Source organism: Rhinoderma darwinii, chromosome 2 (genome assembly GCF_050947455.1).
Source record: "Rhinoderma darwinii isolate aRhiDar2 chromosome 2, aRhiDar2.hap1, whole genome shotgun sequence".
In the NCBI taxonomy this organism is placed as follows: Eukaryota; Metazoa; Chordata; class Amphibia; order Anura; family Rhinodermatidae; genus Rhinoderma; species Rhinoderma darwinii.
In genome coordinates this window covers 74,280,877-74,299,129 of record NC_134688.1, presented here as the reverse complement: position 1 = coordinate 74,299,129, position 18,253 = coordinate 74,280,877, and the positions used below count along the sequence as shown (strand labels likewise).

General features: G+C 41.0%; 1 protein-coding gene across 1 annotated transcript in view; it reads left to right on the top strand.

The window, feature by feature from the left end:
• VPS36 (vacuolar protein sorting 36 homolog) overlaps window positions 1-16,793 on the top strand; it is a 49,772-nt gene extending 32,979 nt beyond the window's left edge. The window contains exons 7-14 of the mRNA XM_075851757.1: window positions 7,133-7,165; window positions 7,256-7,333; window positions 11,023-11,157; window positions 11,540-11,605; window positions 12,407-12,471; window positions 12,862-12,946; window positions 13,974-14,050; window positions 14,131-16,793. Coding sequence (XP_075707872.1) covers window positions 7,133-7,165; window positions 7,256-7,333; window positions 11,023-11,157; window positions 11,540-11,605; window positions 12,407-12,471; window positions 12,862-12,946; window positions 13,974-14,050; window positions 14,131-14,224 — 633 coding nt within the window. The 3' untranslated portion in view covers window positions 14,225-16,793. The remainder of the gene's footprint in view (window positions 1-7,132; window positions 7,166-7,255; window positions 7,334-11,022; window positions 11,158-11,539; window positions 11,606-12,406; window positions 12,472-12,861; window positions 12,947-13,973; window positions 14,051-14,130) is intronic.
• The last annotated feature ends 1,460 nt before the right edge of the window (window positions 16,794-18,253 follow it).

Sequence of the window (18,253 nt, the reverse complement as noted above, 5' to 3'; positions counted from 1 at the left end):
TAAGTCATATCTTCATTCCTCAAGTCTTTCCGGGTTTACCCCGCCCCCTTACTTTTGATTGACAGCTCCTCGCCTTCCTCCAGCACACACAATCCTGCGCTTGTGCATCGATGTCCTCTTCTGGTGGTGCGCACAAAAGGACACCGGATTATTACGATAAAAAGCGCAAAATGTTTGCAGATCGTTATTTACAGTCGGAGGAGGAGTTTAGGAGAGGGGATAACGGCAATGAACATTTGATAGCAGCGGCCAGTGAGGGATAAGTAAAGTTCAATAGGTGAAATGCGGGTGACAGGTTCCCTTTAAGCTTTGTGATGGCATCATTTTCCTGAAACCTCTTTTACTTCTGATTTCTGTCATTCCTGGGGATTTTCTTATTCAAGATCCTTTATTCATATGTTATTTTATATAAAACCAGGATAAGACAACAATCGGCTCATGTAGGAGCAACAATACCTGGATTATACGTCAAAGCCTGACGAAACTTGCTTTTTTGTCATTTTTCTTTTTTTGTTGTGTGTGGAATTTTGTTAACCTATTCCTTTTGTTTCATACTTATTATGTAAGCCCATAGACTACAGTACTGATCGTGTAGGGTTGATTTAGACGTGTCAAAGTTTTTACAATTTTAGTTACCCTTTGAGTACTTGAACCCCCACCGATCGCTAAAATGAAGCGGCAGAGGCGCTCGGGTGAGTGCTGTCGCTTTTCGTCTGATCATCATTCCTCAAAAAGCTTGAACGAGCGGTGTGCAACTTATAGACTTTCTATTGAGTCCATGCACCGCTCGCTCGGAATTCAGAGAAAAGCCGATCAGGAACTAAGCGGCACAGCGCTTGTCGAGCGCTACTGCCGCTTCGTTTTAACGATTGCTCCGACCCCCCCACCGATCGAAAACCTCTGACATGTCACTATGACATGTCAAAAGTTTTTGAAAAGTTTACTTATCCTTTAAAGAAGTCGTTCCATCAGGACAAACCCTCTCGATATGTTACCCCAGCCGGGGACCCCCTGTATATGCTAGATCATAGAGCCCTAGTAAGCAGCGGTTCCTACTCTGGAAGACTCCTCTGAAAGGCTGTCATGCAATACTACATTTCCCCTGCAGTGGTCGCTACAAGTAGAAATGGTTAACTAATGAGAAATTCACAATTAACGATAGATGTTTCATTCTGGTTGCCATGGCTACGTCCAGAGATGGATACATGTTCTTCTTTAGTTAATGCTAAATATACAAATACATGTGAATTTTGCAGTTTTGTGCAGTATGTAAATAAAAGCAACACCTGATCTGTAAAAGTCCAGCTGGCCTTCAGAGAACTGGAATATGGTGCATAATAAAAATAAGGATTTTACTAAATGAGCTGGCCATAGACTAGTGTTTTGACGTATAATAAGTCACATTATTGGGGTCGAGCAGCTGGGAGATGTTCAAAATGAATAGATCCTAGGGTGTTTTTCAAAATACCTTAAGACGCCCAAACATATTGACCTGGCCCACCAATTTCGGTGGGATTGGCCAACATCTGTGTGTTGAGGCCCACCGACTCCCTGACGTTAGATTGAATTTCAGAATGACTGATCCTTGGGTCCCACAGAATATAAACCGCTTCCAGAAGTGTCCTCTCTCCCTATTGAAATGAACATGCATGCTCGGCCGAGTGTGAACGTTTATGGGGAGTTGATTCATTGCGAAAAATCTGCATCGTATTACAGTAGCGGCAGCGTGGGTGAGATTTCAACAAATCTCGTCCCCACACTATGTTAATTCCGCAGAAAAAAACGCACAAATTGTCATGTCCATATACCACAAAGAAACAATTAAGAGCCTTTGACGCCAATGTGTGTGTGTGTGTGTGTGTGTGTGTGTGTGTGTGTGTGTATATATATATATATAAGTTTAATTTTTATTACACAAACACCATAAATAGTTAAAATAACATAAAGAGACGACTCTAGTATAATAAGCGAAGACCGCACCAAATACTGTTACTACCTATAGTCTAGGGGTAGCCATATAAATACGTAGGTAGACATTTATTTCCAAATCGGCATAGCACTGTTAGGTCACAAGCTTACCCAAAGGTAGAGTCAATAAGTGAAGAAAGGTAGTGTCCGCTCCGCTGCATAGACCCCGACGCGCGTTTCGCCACGTGTGCTTCCTCAGGGGGATGTATATGCTTGTGACCTAACAGTCATTCTTGTTCAAGCCACCATTATATGTACTGCACCTTCTCTTGCTTACAACCTCCTACCTATGGAGATATTGTCTTTGTTTCTGAGAGATGGTCTATTAGTGCTATGACGATTTGGAAATAAATGTCTACCTAAGTATTTATATGGCTACCCCTAGACTATAGGTAGTAACAGTATTTGGTGCGGTCTTCGCTTATTATACTAGAGTCGTCTCTATGTTATTTTAACTATTTATGGTGTTTGTGTAATAAAAATTAAAATGTTAATTGTTTCTTTGTGGTATATGGATTAAGCTCATGGAGCTGCCTAGATGATAAGGGGGGACAGTTGTGGTTTAAACAGCTCCCAGCCCTTATTACAACTCTGTTTGGAGTCTATATATTGATTATAAATTGTAATGTCCATTAATGCTGGGTAATCGCAGCTCTTCTGTTGCAGGTTTTCCCATTGAATTCAATGACGTGCTTAAACCCGCAACAAAGTGGTGTGTGTTGCGACATTTCCACTGCAAAAATCGCAAAAATGAAAAAAAAAAATATCAAGTTATACTTACCCAGAGTTCCCTGCTTCTTCCCCAGTCCGGCCTCCTGGGATAACGTTTCATCCCATGTGACCGCTGCAGCCAATCATAGGCTGCAGCAGTCACATGGCCTGCAATGTCCTCCCAGGAGGTCTGACTGCGAGCAGAGGAGAGGGAGGGTTTAAGTATGAACGTATTTTTTATTTTGCTTTACGCAGCGGAAATTTCGCAGGAAAAACACCACCGTGTGGTGTGATTTTTTTCGGACGGCATTCCCTGGGGTGTTCAAGGCGGATACACTGCGAAGTTTGACAGGTGTCTCTCCATGAAAATTAGCACTAACTCTCAAAATCCGTGTAGGTCTAGCAAATGGGGTCTCTCGTAACATGTTCAATTGACATATCATTGAAGTGAATTGAAAAATGCCCTTTTTCTCTCTTAGTGCACGTTACGAATTGTATCTTTCCCCGTGTGTTCATGGTATTATTTTTGCCTTGTGACCTAAAGGATTCCAGATGGTTAAACACTACATGGTGTTCACAAAGGTCTGATCTGTATAGGTATTGTTTTTTTTCTTTTCTTCCTGCAGCTTCCATATTTTTCCTGTCTGGAATCTCTCAGGACTGAGATCAGAGGCTTTGCACTGTACATTGTTTTCAGATTTGCAAACACCAGTTAACTCATTATTAACTCATGTAGGCAATCACAGGCTACCGAAGAGCCGGGTGGGGGATGATTTATGGTGTTTTGTTTTTAAATCCTTTCTAATTTCCACAGCGGCAAATCTGGCCAAAAATCACCTGCTCCAAGTCATACACGATGGTGCGGACTTTCCGACCCTGCAAATCGGACCCGTGTGCTTAATACGGTCTGTTAGAGATATGGAAACAACTGAGCAAACGTGCCCAGCCATATCTGTATATTCCGTTCAGTATAATGGAGGGTGACCTCCCTTCTGCAAATTGGGGATATGGCACCTATTCTCAGTATCCAAAGTTGAACAGTGGAAAAACCAGTTTGGTAGTGCTGGTGATGTCCATACTCGATCATTAAAAATTGGTAATCTGGGAACTAAAAAAAAAAAATTCTAGTACCCATCTGCGTGTTTAATATGTCACTCTGCCACATTGGTTACTGAGGGCAAGGAAGGATGTCCGGTAAGGGGGACCGCAGACCCACATTATGTTAGAGTTTAAACTGAATACAGGCGGAGACGGCCAAAAATTATTCTTCTAATGGATTTACTAGTTTTTTTGGCAAATCAATTCTCTAGCCCAGCATCCATAGGGAATGACTACAATAATAAGTGTACCGTATATTACAGAATTGCTGTGTAACTGAGGGTGAACGGTGGTCTCGAGTTGTTGTATTTCGGCTGATCTCATTCTTATTACAAATTCAAGTAAAAACGACGGAGGACTATTTGTTTGGTAGATAAATAGAGGGACGTCCGGCTGCAGTAGTTGTACCTTCTGACTATAGTATAATTAATGGGAGCGTGTACAGAGCTGTGGTGGCTTCCTGCCCCGTCTCCTGCTGCCCGCTGATAAGACTGCAGCGATGTTGTATTGTGTTTATATGAGGAAGTTCCTGTTAGGTGTGTGCCTATTCCCTTTTGTCCTCACTTCTCTCCCTCTTTGTGAGCGATGAGTTGTAGCATGTTTTATTAATTAGGTTTGGAAAGCCTATGACTTGGCATGTCCCTGTTGTAAAGTGTAAATGCCAACAAAACCTCTTCACAAAAAATAAATGCTGAATTTATTTCTTAGTGGATATCCAGTAGTGGTATTAAGGTGAATGGAGTTGACCTGTAATACCAAACGCAGTCTGTAGACAAGAGTGGGGCTGGTTCTGGAAGAAGGCAGACCTGTTTTTCTAATCTCACATAACCCCCCTCAAGAGGACCGGTCACCTCTTCTGACATGTCTGTTTTAGTAAATAATTGAATTCCCTATAAAATAATAATTCCTGTGCCGTTCTTTTTAAAAATTTGTGACTAAATTGATAACTGGGTGTAATAGTTGGGGGTGTGTTCCTACACACACTGACAACGTCCAATCAGTGCTGACCGAGTGAGATTCTGTAGGAACACTCCCATCTGACAAGGGAAATGGTAACGCCCAGTTGTCAACCTTTAGGGTATGTTCACATGGCTTATATTCGGCCGTTTTTCGGGTCGCAAATGGCCGAAAAATCAGAAGCAGAACGCCTCCAAACATCTGCCCATTGATTTCAATGGGAAAAACTGCATTCTGTTCCGACGGGCCGTTTTTTTTACACCGCCGTTTTGAAAAATGGCCGCGTAAAAAAAAAACTCAGCGAAAAAGAAGTACATGTCACTTCTTGAGCCGTTTTTCATTGACTCCATAGAAAAAACGCCACGAAAATCGCGAGTGGCTTAAAAACATCTAAAAATCAGGAGCTGGTTTCCCTTGAAAACTGCTCCGTATTTTCAGACGTTTTTGAGTTTGTGTGAACATACCCTCATTCATAAATTTCTAGGAGGAATAACCGAGGAACAGTAAACGCAGAAAAGATGTTCCAGAATTATTTCATGGGGAATACAAGTATTTACTAAAATAGAATGTTTAAAGAGGACCTGTCACCTCTCCAGACGTCTAAGTCATTATCTAAGAGTTTATGCTTACCAGCTGTTTTTTTATTTTTTTTTGTTTTTTTTTTTTCAGTGTTGGGTTCTTGACTGCATAACTATTCGGATATGTCCACACGCAAAACGAAAAACTGCTGTAAAATACGGAGCGGTTTTCAAAGGAAAATCTCCTGATTTTCAGCCGTTTTTTTTAAGCAGCAAACGTTTTCTGATGCGTTTTTTGCGGGCCGTTTTTGGAGCTGTTTTTCTATTGACACAATGAAAAACGGCTCAAGAAGTGACATCACTACTTTTTTTAAGGGGCTTTTTTTACTCGCCGTTTTTTCAAATGGCTGCGTAAAAAAATGCCCCATCAGAAAACAAAACTCTGTTTTTCCCATTGAAATCAATGGGCAGGTGTTTGGAGGCATTCAGCTTCCGTTTTTTGTGCGGTTTATGGCCTGAAAAATGGCTGAAATTAAAGCCATGTGAACATACCCGTAGGCTATATTCACACAGAATTTTTATTTAGGCAGAAAAATCTGCTTCAAAATTCCTTCATGAATTTTGAGGCAGACTTTGACATGCCTGCACACTTTCCTTGCCAGGTTTTTTTTCAGCAACTGCCATTGAGCGCCGCGGCCAAATAACGCAGCGAAAATCGCTTTCTCTGCCTCCCATTTATGTCAATGGGAGGTCAGAGATGGAAACGCGGAAAGAGAGCATAACGCTTTTTTTCCGTTTGCGGGGGAAAAACCGCCTCTGCCTCCCATTGAAATCAATGGGAGCCATTTTTGGCACGGTTTCCGCGTCAAAAACGGCGCAAAAAAACGGTGTGAATTAGCCCTTAATGGCTGCGTTGTCTAATGGGAGTCTGCAGTAGTCTAAAATATATCATTCTGTCTCCCGTTCTTAACATTGAAGCTCTTTTTGTTCAGACTGCTGCTCAGTGTAAGCAGTAGCCCACTACAAGCTCATATGGAAGTCTGTACTTGCTGGTTGCCATTAAGACAAAGATTAAAATTATTATTCTAATAAGAATATCATAATCCTCTATAGCGAGGAAATGTAAATGGTCAGGTCGTTGCCACACATATACTAAAGCAAATGGGAACAGTAAAAGGAGGACCATGGAGTACCACCTTAAATTTCCCGTTTTGCGTTTATGAACATAGTTAGACCATCTGGGTATAATATTGTATATCGTTCCAATATAATTAGGAATTTAGGCCCATCAATGTTATTTTTGTTAGGCCCTTCTCCTTTTTTAAGCTTTTACCAGAATAATGTAGGGAAGTTTTTGTAGAAGTCATTCATCATTGTGAAGGAAATGCTGATGAACGTCTTCATAGTACGTTGGGTAGGAAGGATGATGGATCATGTATGGAGGGATGGAAGTCTTCCTAGTACGTTGGGTAGGAAGGATGATGGATCATGTATGGAGGGATGGAAGTCTTCCTAGTACGTTGGGTAGGAAGGATGATGGATCATGTATGGAGGGATGGAAGTCTTCCTAGTACGTTAAGTAGGTAGGAAGGATGATGGATCATGTATGGAGGGATGGAAGTCTTGCTCTGCTTCCACCATCCTACTTACGGTCATGGTGGTTTGTGAACCTGTATCCTATATAGAGAAGGTTGATCTACTCCTAAAGAGACCAGAGTAGGCTTCCATTAGTATCAACGTTTCCTACAGATTCTTTAACCGTTGAACTTATGGAATTTTAGTTCTCCAATATCCTTATCAAGGAGATAATTTGTTACCCGACACATTTGTACGTTTTAGTTTAGTCATCACTGTAACTACTGTTGGTTTCTGTTTTCTAGGCCTTTGTAGATCTCAGCAAACTTATGGAAAAGGTACGGTGAGATATTAATATGAGCCTCGGTTCAGTGCTGCCATATCCTGTCTGCAACGCAATGAAAGACGGTTCTTCATTATTTTTACAGGCCAAGGAAATGGTTGAACTGTCCAAATCGATAGCTAACAAAATCAAAGACAAACAAGGAGACATCACAGAAGTTGAGGTATGAAAACATGTCTGTGAGCAGGTTGCCAGGGTAAATGGGAACAATAACACCACAATATTTTTAGGAGGCCTCGCTCCAGGAATAACATGATGAAACGTTATGTCTGGGATAGAAACCTCTGCCCCTGTCCTGTCTATTGCAAATATCCGCTACATGCGTAAATTTTATATTTTCCTCAAATCTGCATGCTTTTCGATTTTTATTTCTTAAACTAATATGGAAAATATTTATATGGGAAATTATATGAATACGGAAAACCCCAGTAGCCCTACGACCTCTTTGCTCAAATATTCCTCTAGCACAATGTGAAATAAATAATTTAGGTATATAACCTGTGGACAGATCTTTGCTTTGTCTTTTCACGCCATTATGTACTTTTGGAAGATGTATAGTTGCTGATTTATATAGTTGGGACTTTTCTAGGACTATGGTTTACACTGTAGAAATGCTGTGATACTACTGAATATTAAGGCTGGATTCACCCGGAGTTTGCTGTGTCTTCTTGGTGTATCATATGTCCGATGTGTCCATAGGCCCCCATTCACCCGACAGAGACCAAAGAGTTTTATTTTGGTCTCTGTCGGGCTAGTATGTTATGTTTTTTTTTCTTTTTTTGTTTTTAAAAAAAAATAAAATGTCCAACTATACATAATAGCACAGCAGCGTTATTCCACACAGAGGCAACCTACAAAAAAAAAAAAAGTACAGAGCTCCGATTTATCTTCTAGAGCCATAGCTATGAATGATAGAAGTCTGGCTACCTGCCGCCGCCACTAGGAGGGGGTCACGGCATACAGAGTCATACAACTCCCATTGACTTCACTAATATAGCCGTATGCAGGAAGCTCCCCCAGTTGAAATAACATGCACACATCAAAAAGTTCTGCTACTTTGTATTATACTTGTGTGTCAGTACTTCACAAATTATACGATCTGTTTGCTGTCAGTGAATGGAAATTAATTTTCCTATTCAGAGGCTGAAAATCTATACAGACCATGTCCAACAGACAAAGGTGCAGCGCTCATTGGCTTGGATACACAAGTTGCGTAAATGTGTGAGCAGCAGTTTCGACACAGGTTATTAACTAGTGATGGAAAGAAGAATATTTCTATTCCATGACAGCAAGCGGACAGTGATTAGGAGTTGAAGACAAAAATTGTGTTTTTATTACACAATTATTATGCATAAAACTGGAAAACCCCTTTTAAAGTTGGAGACTGATCAAATGCAATATTTTGATGTCCCTTTTATTGTGCATGCCTGAAGTATTTATATGAAATTGTAAAAAATTTTTTTGCAAACCTCTTCCTTGTTTACCAGGCACAATGCTGTCCACATTTGCAGCAGCTGTACCTGGGATTTCAGTTCTCTACATTCGGGTCCCATTGACTTAAATGGGTCAGGAACTGCAATCCCAGCCACAGCAGCTATGGAAGTGTATTATGCTGTGCCCGGTAAACTAGGAAGAGGCCGCGGTGTTCGTCCTCGCAACCCATTTAGTGGGCTGAGCAGTGGGGGTGCCGGGAGTTGGACCCCACAGATGTGATATCGATGGCCTGTTCTAATTATAGACCTTCAATATATCAATTCCAAGAGAACCCTTTTTAATATCAACTTATCAAAAATCATAAATACAGTGTAGGTGCAAAATGTATAAACCACACCCAAAAAGTTACATGGACCAAACAAAGTAATTTATATAGACTAACAATCCACCACAAAAAACACCTAAATATATCCAAATCACATTCAACCTTCTATCTCCGTCTCAATTCTAAGTTTTAACACTTACTAGGGATCAAATTTCATGCCAAAGTAATGGGTAGAGTCCACTTTTTTAAAGACAAATACAGCAATAGCGGTGTAAAGGGTTAGTACTTGGCCAGTCAGGCCAGAAAGGGTTGTCCCACCATTCCATAGCATTATAGCTGCTTATATTTCCGTGGACACTACTGCACGCTCTACATCCTCACAACTGATAAGAACCCCAACCTGTCAGTGAATATATCGAAACGCCGTATTTACATACCGGCATGTTTACTGACCGGCATGTTTACTGACCAGTAGAAGGAAAACCAGTCCTACTTTTAGGAGGGGCGTGTGTGCGGAAATTTTGGGAGTTGGAGGTAGGAGAAAATATCCCAGTTTTGCAGCGACACCACCGGGGAACACTGGTAAAAATAAAAAGCTAAAAAACATACTATTCCTTTATTATTTTCCAATCGCTTTTATTAGCTTTGTGTGTTTTTTTTTTTTTTGTTTTTTTATGCAAACAAGATTGGTGGGACAACCACTTTAAAGAGAAACTTTCACCTGTCCATACTTGTGCAGCATGTAATAGTCACTGCTGCACAAACCTTGTCTCACTTTAAAAAAAAATTCTATCCTCCTCCGTTACTTAGATATCAGTGCCGTTCTATATGGCCCCCGATAGGTAAGTAACCCCCTGAACCGTCAATGGGGCGTTTCTTTATTTCTAAATGGCAAGGGATACTTAGAGCTCTGACGCTGTCCAATCCTCTATCGACTGTGTGAGAGCGGCTTGTTATGTGTGATCTGTCTTGTAATATCACACAGGTTTGTCGGTCTGCAGAGAGCGTGCGCGCAAACCTCTCCGACGTCAACGCTCTTGACGATACTGGATGTGAGTAGATCTTTTCCTCACGTTCTGTTCCGTGGTAGCGGGAGTGGCGACGTCAAGATGTGCAAGCGAACAGGCATGCGTGAGGGCGCACGCTCTCTGCAGAACGACAAGACTGATCTCGTGAGAGAGATCACACAGCACAAGCCGGTCCCACAGCCCATAGCTGATTGGACTATGTCAGAGCGATAAGTAACACGCCCCCCTGCCATTTGAAATAACAAAACGCCCCATTGACCGTTCAGGGGGTTATTTACATAGCAGGTGCCAAATATAATGGCACCGATATCTAAATAACGGAGGAGGCTAGAATTTTTTTTTTTAAAGTGAGACAAGGTGTGTGACTATTACATGCACTCAGCTGCACATGTATGGGCAGGTGAAAGGTTCCCTTTACAGGGTTTATCCCACCATAATAGACTATCACCTATCCAAGTGTTTGGTCACTGGGGTTCTCGCCACTGGGACCTTTACCGAAAACAAGAACAGGGGCACTGCGTTCCCTGAGTGAACAGAGAAGCGCGGTCACGCAGGAATCTGTAGGGAAACCTAACAGCAAGTGTTTAGTTTCCCTGCAGTGCCACCACAGGGGAAATTAAGCACTACACAGGGCCCATTCATATCAATGTGTTGTCCATGTAATGCAGGACAGGTTAGGTCCTCCAAAACATGAGACGCTCTTTATAACTGCTCTCCACTCTGGTTAAGAGAGGAGGATCCTGAACTGGGGACCCCCTCTATTAACTCTGAATTCACTAATAAATTATAGGAAAATGTGTTCTCTAAACAGGACAACTTCTTTTTTTTTTTTCTTTTTTCTTTTTTTTAAAGTGGCAACTATGTAATCGTTCAATTTCACACTACTCGAGTCTAATCATAAATAGTGGTAATACAGCAATAATTCACATAACCGCTTTGGAATGCACATTATTATTATATCGTCAAACACTAAACCTAGTTTCATCAAGTATACAGAGTATTTAGTGTATTCAGTGTATGTATCCACATAATCTCCTGTAATAAAATACAATCCTATTTTTGTAGACAATCAAGTTTAAATCCTACCTGCTGAGCATGGGAATTGCCAATCCAGTGACGCGGGAGACCCACGGATCTGGCACACACTACCACATGCAGCTAGCCAAGCAGCTTGCCACAATGTTACAGACCCCATTGGAGGTGAGTGAAAGTGACTAATTTTTGTTTTTGTATACTCCTAATACATAAATAACAGAAGTTTTGTATAACAGATATCCTATTGGTGAGTGAAGTGGCTGTCCTAAATGGTCGCTGTACTACATTTCTTCCACAAATACTGCAGGGAAAATATGAGAACGCCAGTAGTTTTCCTTGACGATCACCGCCTATCACTGGGGGTTCCAGTAGCCAGAACCCCACAATCCGCTCATCACCGGCGGGCAGGGGGGGTTCACCCTTTAATGGGGTGTTCACTTGATCATGTTATTGCGGTTCTTATAATTTAATGTTTTACATTTTCTTGACATATGTTTATTTAACCAAGTATATGACTTTATTATTTTCTTTTGTATATTTTTTTCAGGAACGAGGGGGAATAATGTCGCTTACAGAAGTGTACTGCTTAGTAAATCGTGCCAGGGGCATGGAGGTAGGTCCGCTACAGGAAAATTGGCCTTAGTATTTTTTGGTTTTCCACTTCACCCACTAGCCATATTATTTCAATGCTGGTATTTTATTTTAATTTTTTTAAAACCTTCTTTATTGGGTTTGTTTTAGTTTAGGTCATGTGTAGAGAAAGGTGGGGGAATCCCAGGCTCAGGACCAACCTGTATTAGCTAAAGCAGAAAACTGCATACAATGCAGCTGGAGGACCACCGGCGTCAATAGGAGATTTTGATTGACTAAACCAGACCACATCGTACGACATCCACTAAAGTCAAACGCCCTTTACATTGTTGCTAATGGAAGATGAATCTCTAACTACTAGAGGATGGTCCAAAGTAGTTATATTTCCCGAACATGATGTATTGTAAATCTAGCCTTTCTCCGATACATCGTGATCAGATCGCAGCACGAAATAAAGATGCAACACTAAAGAATGTCTCCTCTCTTCCTTGTGTCGCACTCTTCTCCGTTTTAACTAAAAAGACGTATGAGAGAGAGAGTGGATGTCATGGACGTGATGTAAACTTAGCCCTACATTTCGGTTTAGAAAAGTAAGCCAGCGACACTGGAAGCTGAATATTTTTCTAGACTTGCGCTACTAATAATACTGCCCCAATGGACAAAAATTATAGATCTGAACCGGTAATAATTTTGCGTATCTGATAGGATTGATCTTTAGTATTTCCATTTTTACTATTATCCATTCATTTATATATTAGTGACGGCATAAAAATGTTTTGGTCACCATAAAAATGACCGTAGTATAACACGTACTATTTTACAGTTGCTTTCTCCAGAGGATTTGGTGAACGCCTGCAAAATGCTTGAATCTCTGAAGCTTCCGCTGCGGTAAGACAATTTACGTTCAATTTTCTGAACACATCAGTGCCCTACAGTCAGTCCTTCCGTTCCTCTGAATCTTTCCTTCCCTGCTCACAAGTATTTGGCAGATTCCTGTATGAAATGTCGAGCGATGGCTCAGGATACACTTCCTGTCTCGATTTTCATTCAAGTACATTTGACCTGCACTAAACAATGTGGTAAATGTAACAATGCTTGCCCTTTGCTTGCCCGATATATAACAATGTGTTTTATGGCTACAGTTTTCTGCATTGTAAACATTTATGGGCATTTAGGAAGCCCCGTCTACAATGTGCAGTGCAGTTTTTGGCTCCGCTGAGGATGTGCATGGCCACACTATCTGGTCTGATTTTATTCATCATTCCTTTTTTTTTTTAGGCTTCGTATTTTCGATAGTGGGGTCATGGTAATTGAACATCAGTCTCACAATGAAGAGGAAATGGTTGCTTCTGCTTTAGAAACGGTAGATCTCTATATCTTTTGGTTCATAGTATGTTACATATCCTAATTGTAAATCTATACTTCCTAGTATCCTCACATCCAATATAGTCTATACAGCTTCTTTTCTAACAAATGAGATTGGACTTAAAGTAGATCATCCCTTTACGTGTCCGTAGTAGATCAAGGAGTGGGTGTTAACCCAACAAATAGGTTTACGAATTGTAGGGAAACTTGCGCTCCCTTAGGAACATGCACATAATATGGGTCATTTTACATTCTGTATTTTAGCCAAAAACTGCAATGAATCTCATCAGAGGGTACAGGGGAGTGCTCATAACCCTCTACTTGGTTTTGGTTAAAATAAATATGGAATAAAAAATGGTCCTGAATTCCATTTAACTAAAAGAGACCAAGACATAACGGACATTTAGATCTGGGTGAATCAGTAGGGTCTTTTCAACCATTTGCGTCATGCTTTCTGTTTATAAGGGAAACCACAACGCAGTACGGGATGTGTCATACAACAATGCTGTTGGCTTATAATAGGATCCGGCAGGTTCCACTATGATGTCCATTGTTTTAATAGTGAAAAATAGTACTGCATGCAGCGATATTCGTCTTGTCAAATCTGACGGAATCTGCAACGAAGGCTCCAACACAGATCTGAACAGAGGCTTATTCTGATTTACCTGTACCTCAAACTTCTAGATGAGTGCATTCCATTTTATTGACCCTTTAAAGGAGACCTAATAAGAATCTTATAAAAGGCCATATAATGTAATTAAATAATGATAACCTTTGCAGAAACAATTTTTAATGTTTGTAATAACTTTTTTGCGGAGATATAAGTTCTTTAAGTTACGGGCCCAAAGTGTGAGGCTGCACTAGTGCTAATAGCAATATTCCCTGTCCTGATTTTGTGGTGTCGGAGACTTTGATGTCATCAGGATCTCTCAGTAATGGGGCTTCATGCTTTGGACCTGTAACTTACTGTAATCCTTCATCACTGATGTAACAATGAAAGATCTGTTTGCCTTCTTTTTTACCAGGTGTCTGAAAAGGGCTCACTGACTTCTGAAGAATTTTCCAAGATTGTCGGAATGTCTGTCTTGTTGGCCAAAGAAAGGTATTTCCCTTTTGGGTTAGTGGTTGCTCCCCCGTTTAGGCTATTGTGACGTATTCTGACAGTGTTTTTCTCTTTGACAGATTGCTTCTTGCTGAAAACATGGGGCATCTCTGCAGGGATGATTCAGTAGAGGGTTTGCGCTTCTATCCAAACCTGTTCTTGACGCAGAGTTAGGCATTTGTTGGAGATACTTGTACATCAGTGTCGAAGATCAAAATGTGACGCCAATTAAGCTCCGTGGAAGGCAGTTCCTGCACAATAGCCGCAGAATGTTGATTGAAAGAACTGGATACCCAAATTAAAGGGGCTGTCCCACAATGGACATTTATCGACTATCCCCAGGATTGGTTATATGTCTGATCGCTGGGGACCCCACTGCTGGTACCCCCACTGATATTTAGAATGGGGGTCCCCAGCTCCCCGGTCCTCCTCAATACACGATGTTATTGAAGATGGTGTTGAATGGTATGCTGGTCAAGCATGCACCCAAGCTCTCCATTCAATGTCTAAGGCATTGACCGAAATATCCAAGCCCTGTACTCGGCTATCTCTGTCAGTCCCATAGACTTTGAATGGAGCGGCATCGGGCATGCGCATCCACCGCTCCATTCAAAGTTCTCCTCAAGGCTGTCTCGCAGTGAGAAGGAACAGGGGCTCGGATCCCATCGGGGGACCCCATCACATGACCATGGACAGCATTTTATTCACTGGAAATAAACAATAAATGTTTCTACATAATAACAACAAGCAGGGATCTTGAAAATCAAGGGTAAAGAATACAATAAGTATATTGAAAAGTTGTATCATTTTAAAATATATAAAAAAAAGTAATAATTTGCTGAAACCGGACATCCCCTTTAAATACAAAAAATCTGTCTGCCTGCAGCCACCACTAGGGGGAGCTTACTGTGTACTGTTTTTTATTATTGTGTTTATTGCATAAACTGTATGCAGTAGAGCTCCCACAATGCACTAGTAGATTTAAGTAATAAACTTTACACCTGAATGGAGAGTTCTAAAGTTACTCAACTTTTTACATCGATTTTATGGCAAATGTTATTAATAAATTGAATTGATCATTAACTTCCAGGGCATTGAATGCAGCTTTTACAGGGTAGTTACGGTCTAACCTGCGGTGGCATTTATTTTAGAAGCACCTGGGTATAGCTTTACATTTGTGCAATCAAACTTTTTTTCTATTTTGTCTGTTACCTTTTAATACCAGAGTGGAACGCTTGCGTGCTTCACCTTGGGACTATGAAAGACATATTTGACATTTTCTCCGCTCCAATCTTGTTGACGAGCCTTAGGCTGAGGTAGCTGCTCATTCATTGACTGTTTGGCGCGCTTTCATTCACAGTGTTGAGTACTTGACAGACTGGCAGAACAGGTGACTCTCCATAACCATCACAGAATATTGTGCACACTGCTTTTTTGTTTTTGTTTTTTTTCTTCTTCCTTCTCGGTTCTCGTACTGTTTTGTTTGGTTACAAGGGTTTTCCAGTCTTGTGTAAACAAAAGCTTAAAGGGGTTGTCCAGTCATAAGAAATTGATCGCCTATCCTCAGGATAGGCCATCAATATCAGATCGATGGGGGTCCGACTACCGGCACCCCTGACGATCAGCTGTTCTGAAGGGGTCATGGTGCTCGTACGATCGCTGCTTCCCCTTCTTTCCTTATCTGCTTATACTTTGAATCACTGACACACTTGTAGCGGCGATTCACAGTATTACAACCTTCTCGTATTCCCTTTAAAGTCTTCATGTTAGCTGGTTATCTATGGGCTCTCTGATATCGCTTTTCAACTACATTTAAGAGGATGGGGCTGTGCTGCACTACCAGCCCTTAAAGAAGAGTGGCGCTGTTTAGAAAAAAAATTGCTCAGAATCTGTATTTTCCTTATGTTCTATGTGCTGTATTCTATCTTGCTTTTGGATTCTATTAATAAAAATGTTAGGCAATTGCTATGTAATTCAAAATGGCTCCTATCCAGGGATTGTTTGCTCTAGACAACCCATTACTAGCTCCAAAACCTAATAGAGCATATAATAAAGGGGAACCCTTCTATTTTCTACCACTGAGGGCAGTTTCACAGCTCTGCAGCAGAACAAATGTCTGTTAAAAACAGTGGGGGAGATGTATTAAAATGAATGCTAAGAAAAATATAGCAGTTGCCCATGGCAACCTATCCACCGCAACGAAAAAGGTCCTGATTGGTTGCTAGGGGCAACTGCACCACTTTTCCGGAGTACCAGTTTTGATAAATCTCCCCTATGTGTGCCAGGGAAAATGAGTATGTACCTTGCGGTAAAAGTGTGGCCCCCCCATTATCTTTTCATGGCGGAGGACCCGCATTCAGAGCTGGGGTGTCCATACTAATCAACATTTTTAACTCTTGCTGTATCATGCACAAAGCCTGTTTAGGACAGACATCTTTAGAGTATAAAGCGGTCTTGTATGTTGTGCGCAAGGACGAAAGAAACCGCACGTTTGATCTTTTATATAATATTTTTCTTACGCGGGTGAAACACTGATGAGCAATAGATCTAAATGGGAAGGGAAACAGGACAATAATTGATACTTGCCACGTTTTGTATACTGTACACTTGATCATAGCCATGATGGATTAATCCATTATAACAATGTCGGAGGACTTTATCTTGTTTGCTTTACCGCTACTTAATATCCATGTCTGTAAAACATATTTTCTTAGTGCCATTTAATAAAGCATTATTTAAAATCTGTATTGGTCTTTTTTACGTACAGCAAGTTCAATGACTTATATGAAGCTGGGGGTGATCAGGTATTCACTGTGAGAGGGATTGTAGGCAATATTCTAAATGTGAACAGCTTCACTTCCGCACAACCCTCCAAAAAACTTTCAAATCATGTGGTATCGCAGGGAGGACCAGTTCATGCCTTGAGGACCATTCCTCTAGTAGGAGAACAAGATTTTCTGCTTATTCAAGTTAAATGTTAGACCGTGTCTTAACCAGGTCAGAACAGTGTTTTTTTGTTTTTTATAATTTTGTATTTCAAATATTTTTACTTTTTTTTTATTTTTTCACAAATAAAGTTTATCTGAGTGGTAAGCTGTAGCACAGTAAGGGCCTGTTCACATCACCATTCGCTTTCCGTTCCGGGGTTCCGTCGGAGGTTTCCGTCGGGTGAACCCCGCAACGGAAAGTGAAAGCACAGCTTCCGTTTCAGTCACCATTAATCTCAATGGTCACGGAAACATCGCTAATGGTTTCCATTCGTCACCATTCCGGCAGGTTTCCGGTTTTCCGACGGAATCAATAGCGGAGTCGACTCCGCTATTGACGGAACTCCGGAACGGAAAGCGAACGGTGTTGTGAACAGGCCCTTAGACTGGCTCTTTACCGGCTCCTTGTCCCTAAAAAAAAAAAAAAATTATTGTAAAGCTGGCGGCTCATGTATGGAACCCTAGACAATCCAAGTGCCGCCTTATGAAGCTATACGGTGCTCCGATGGCGCATACAACAACTTTTGTTCTAGCGTATTCATATGCAACGGGTGCCGCGTTATGACTCGGAGATTGTACGCAGCCGTAATTTGGCCACCTAAATGAGGCTTAGGGCCATGACTCTCTGCTTCAATACAAGTAACTGGTTAGTTTATATTTTCATCATTATTCGTTTCTGAACTCTAACATCAAAGAGCGACTCTTCATCAGTTCTGTCATTAGATTTTCTCTTATTATGCAGATCAGTAGGTGACTTTGGCTATTGTTACACGCACAACTCGTTTTTCTGCATTTTTGCGAAATACTAATTAATATTAAATGCAAATGTGTATATATACCAAAAAATAGTGCCTATAGAAAGTACAACTCGGCCTGCAAATAACAAAGCCTCATACAGCTAGGTTGTACAAAAAAGAAGTTCTGATCGCTGTAATGCAAACAGGAAAAATAAATGGTCTGGTTTTTAAGGCCATAACTGGCACGATCCTTTTAGGAAGAAAGTGGATGGAAACCTTTTTAATCCCTTAAGTAATTTTGTAAATGTAGACAAGCAGGGGTTAAGCTTCTACAATGTAGGTGCAGAGGTGTAACATAAAGCTCCTGGTCCACAAAGCAAAATCTGTATCAGGGTCCCTATGTGCCATGTGCCGTTTATAATACTGGTGTCTTCTTATGTGGCAACTTCAGTCTCCAGAGCCCACGTTTGACCGCTATC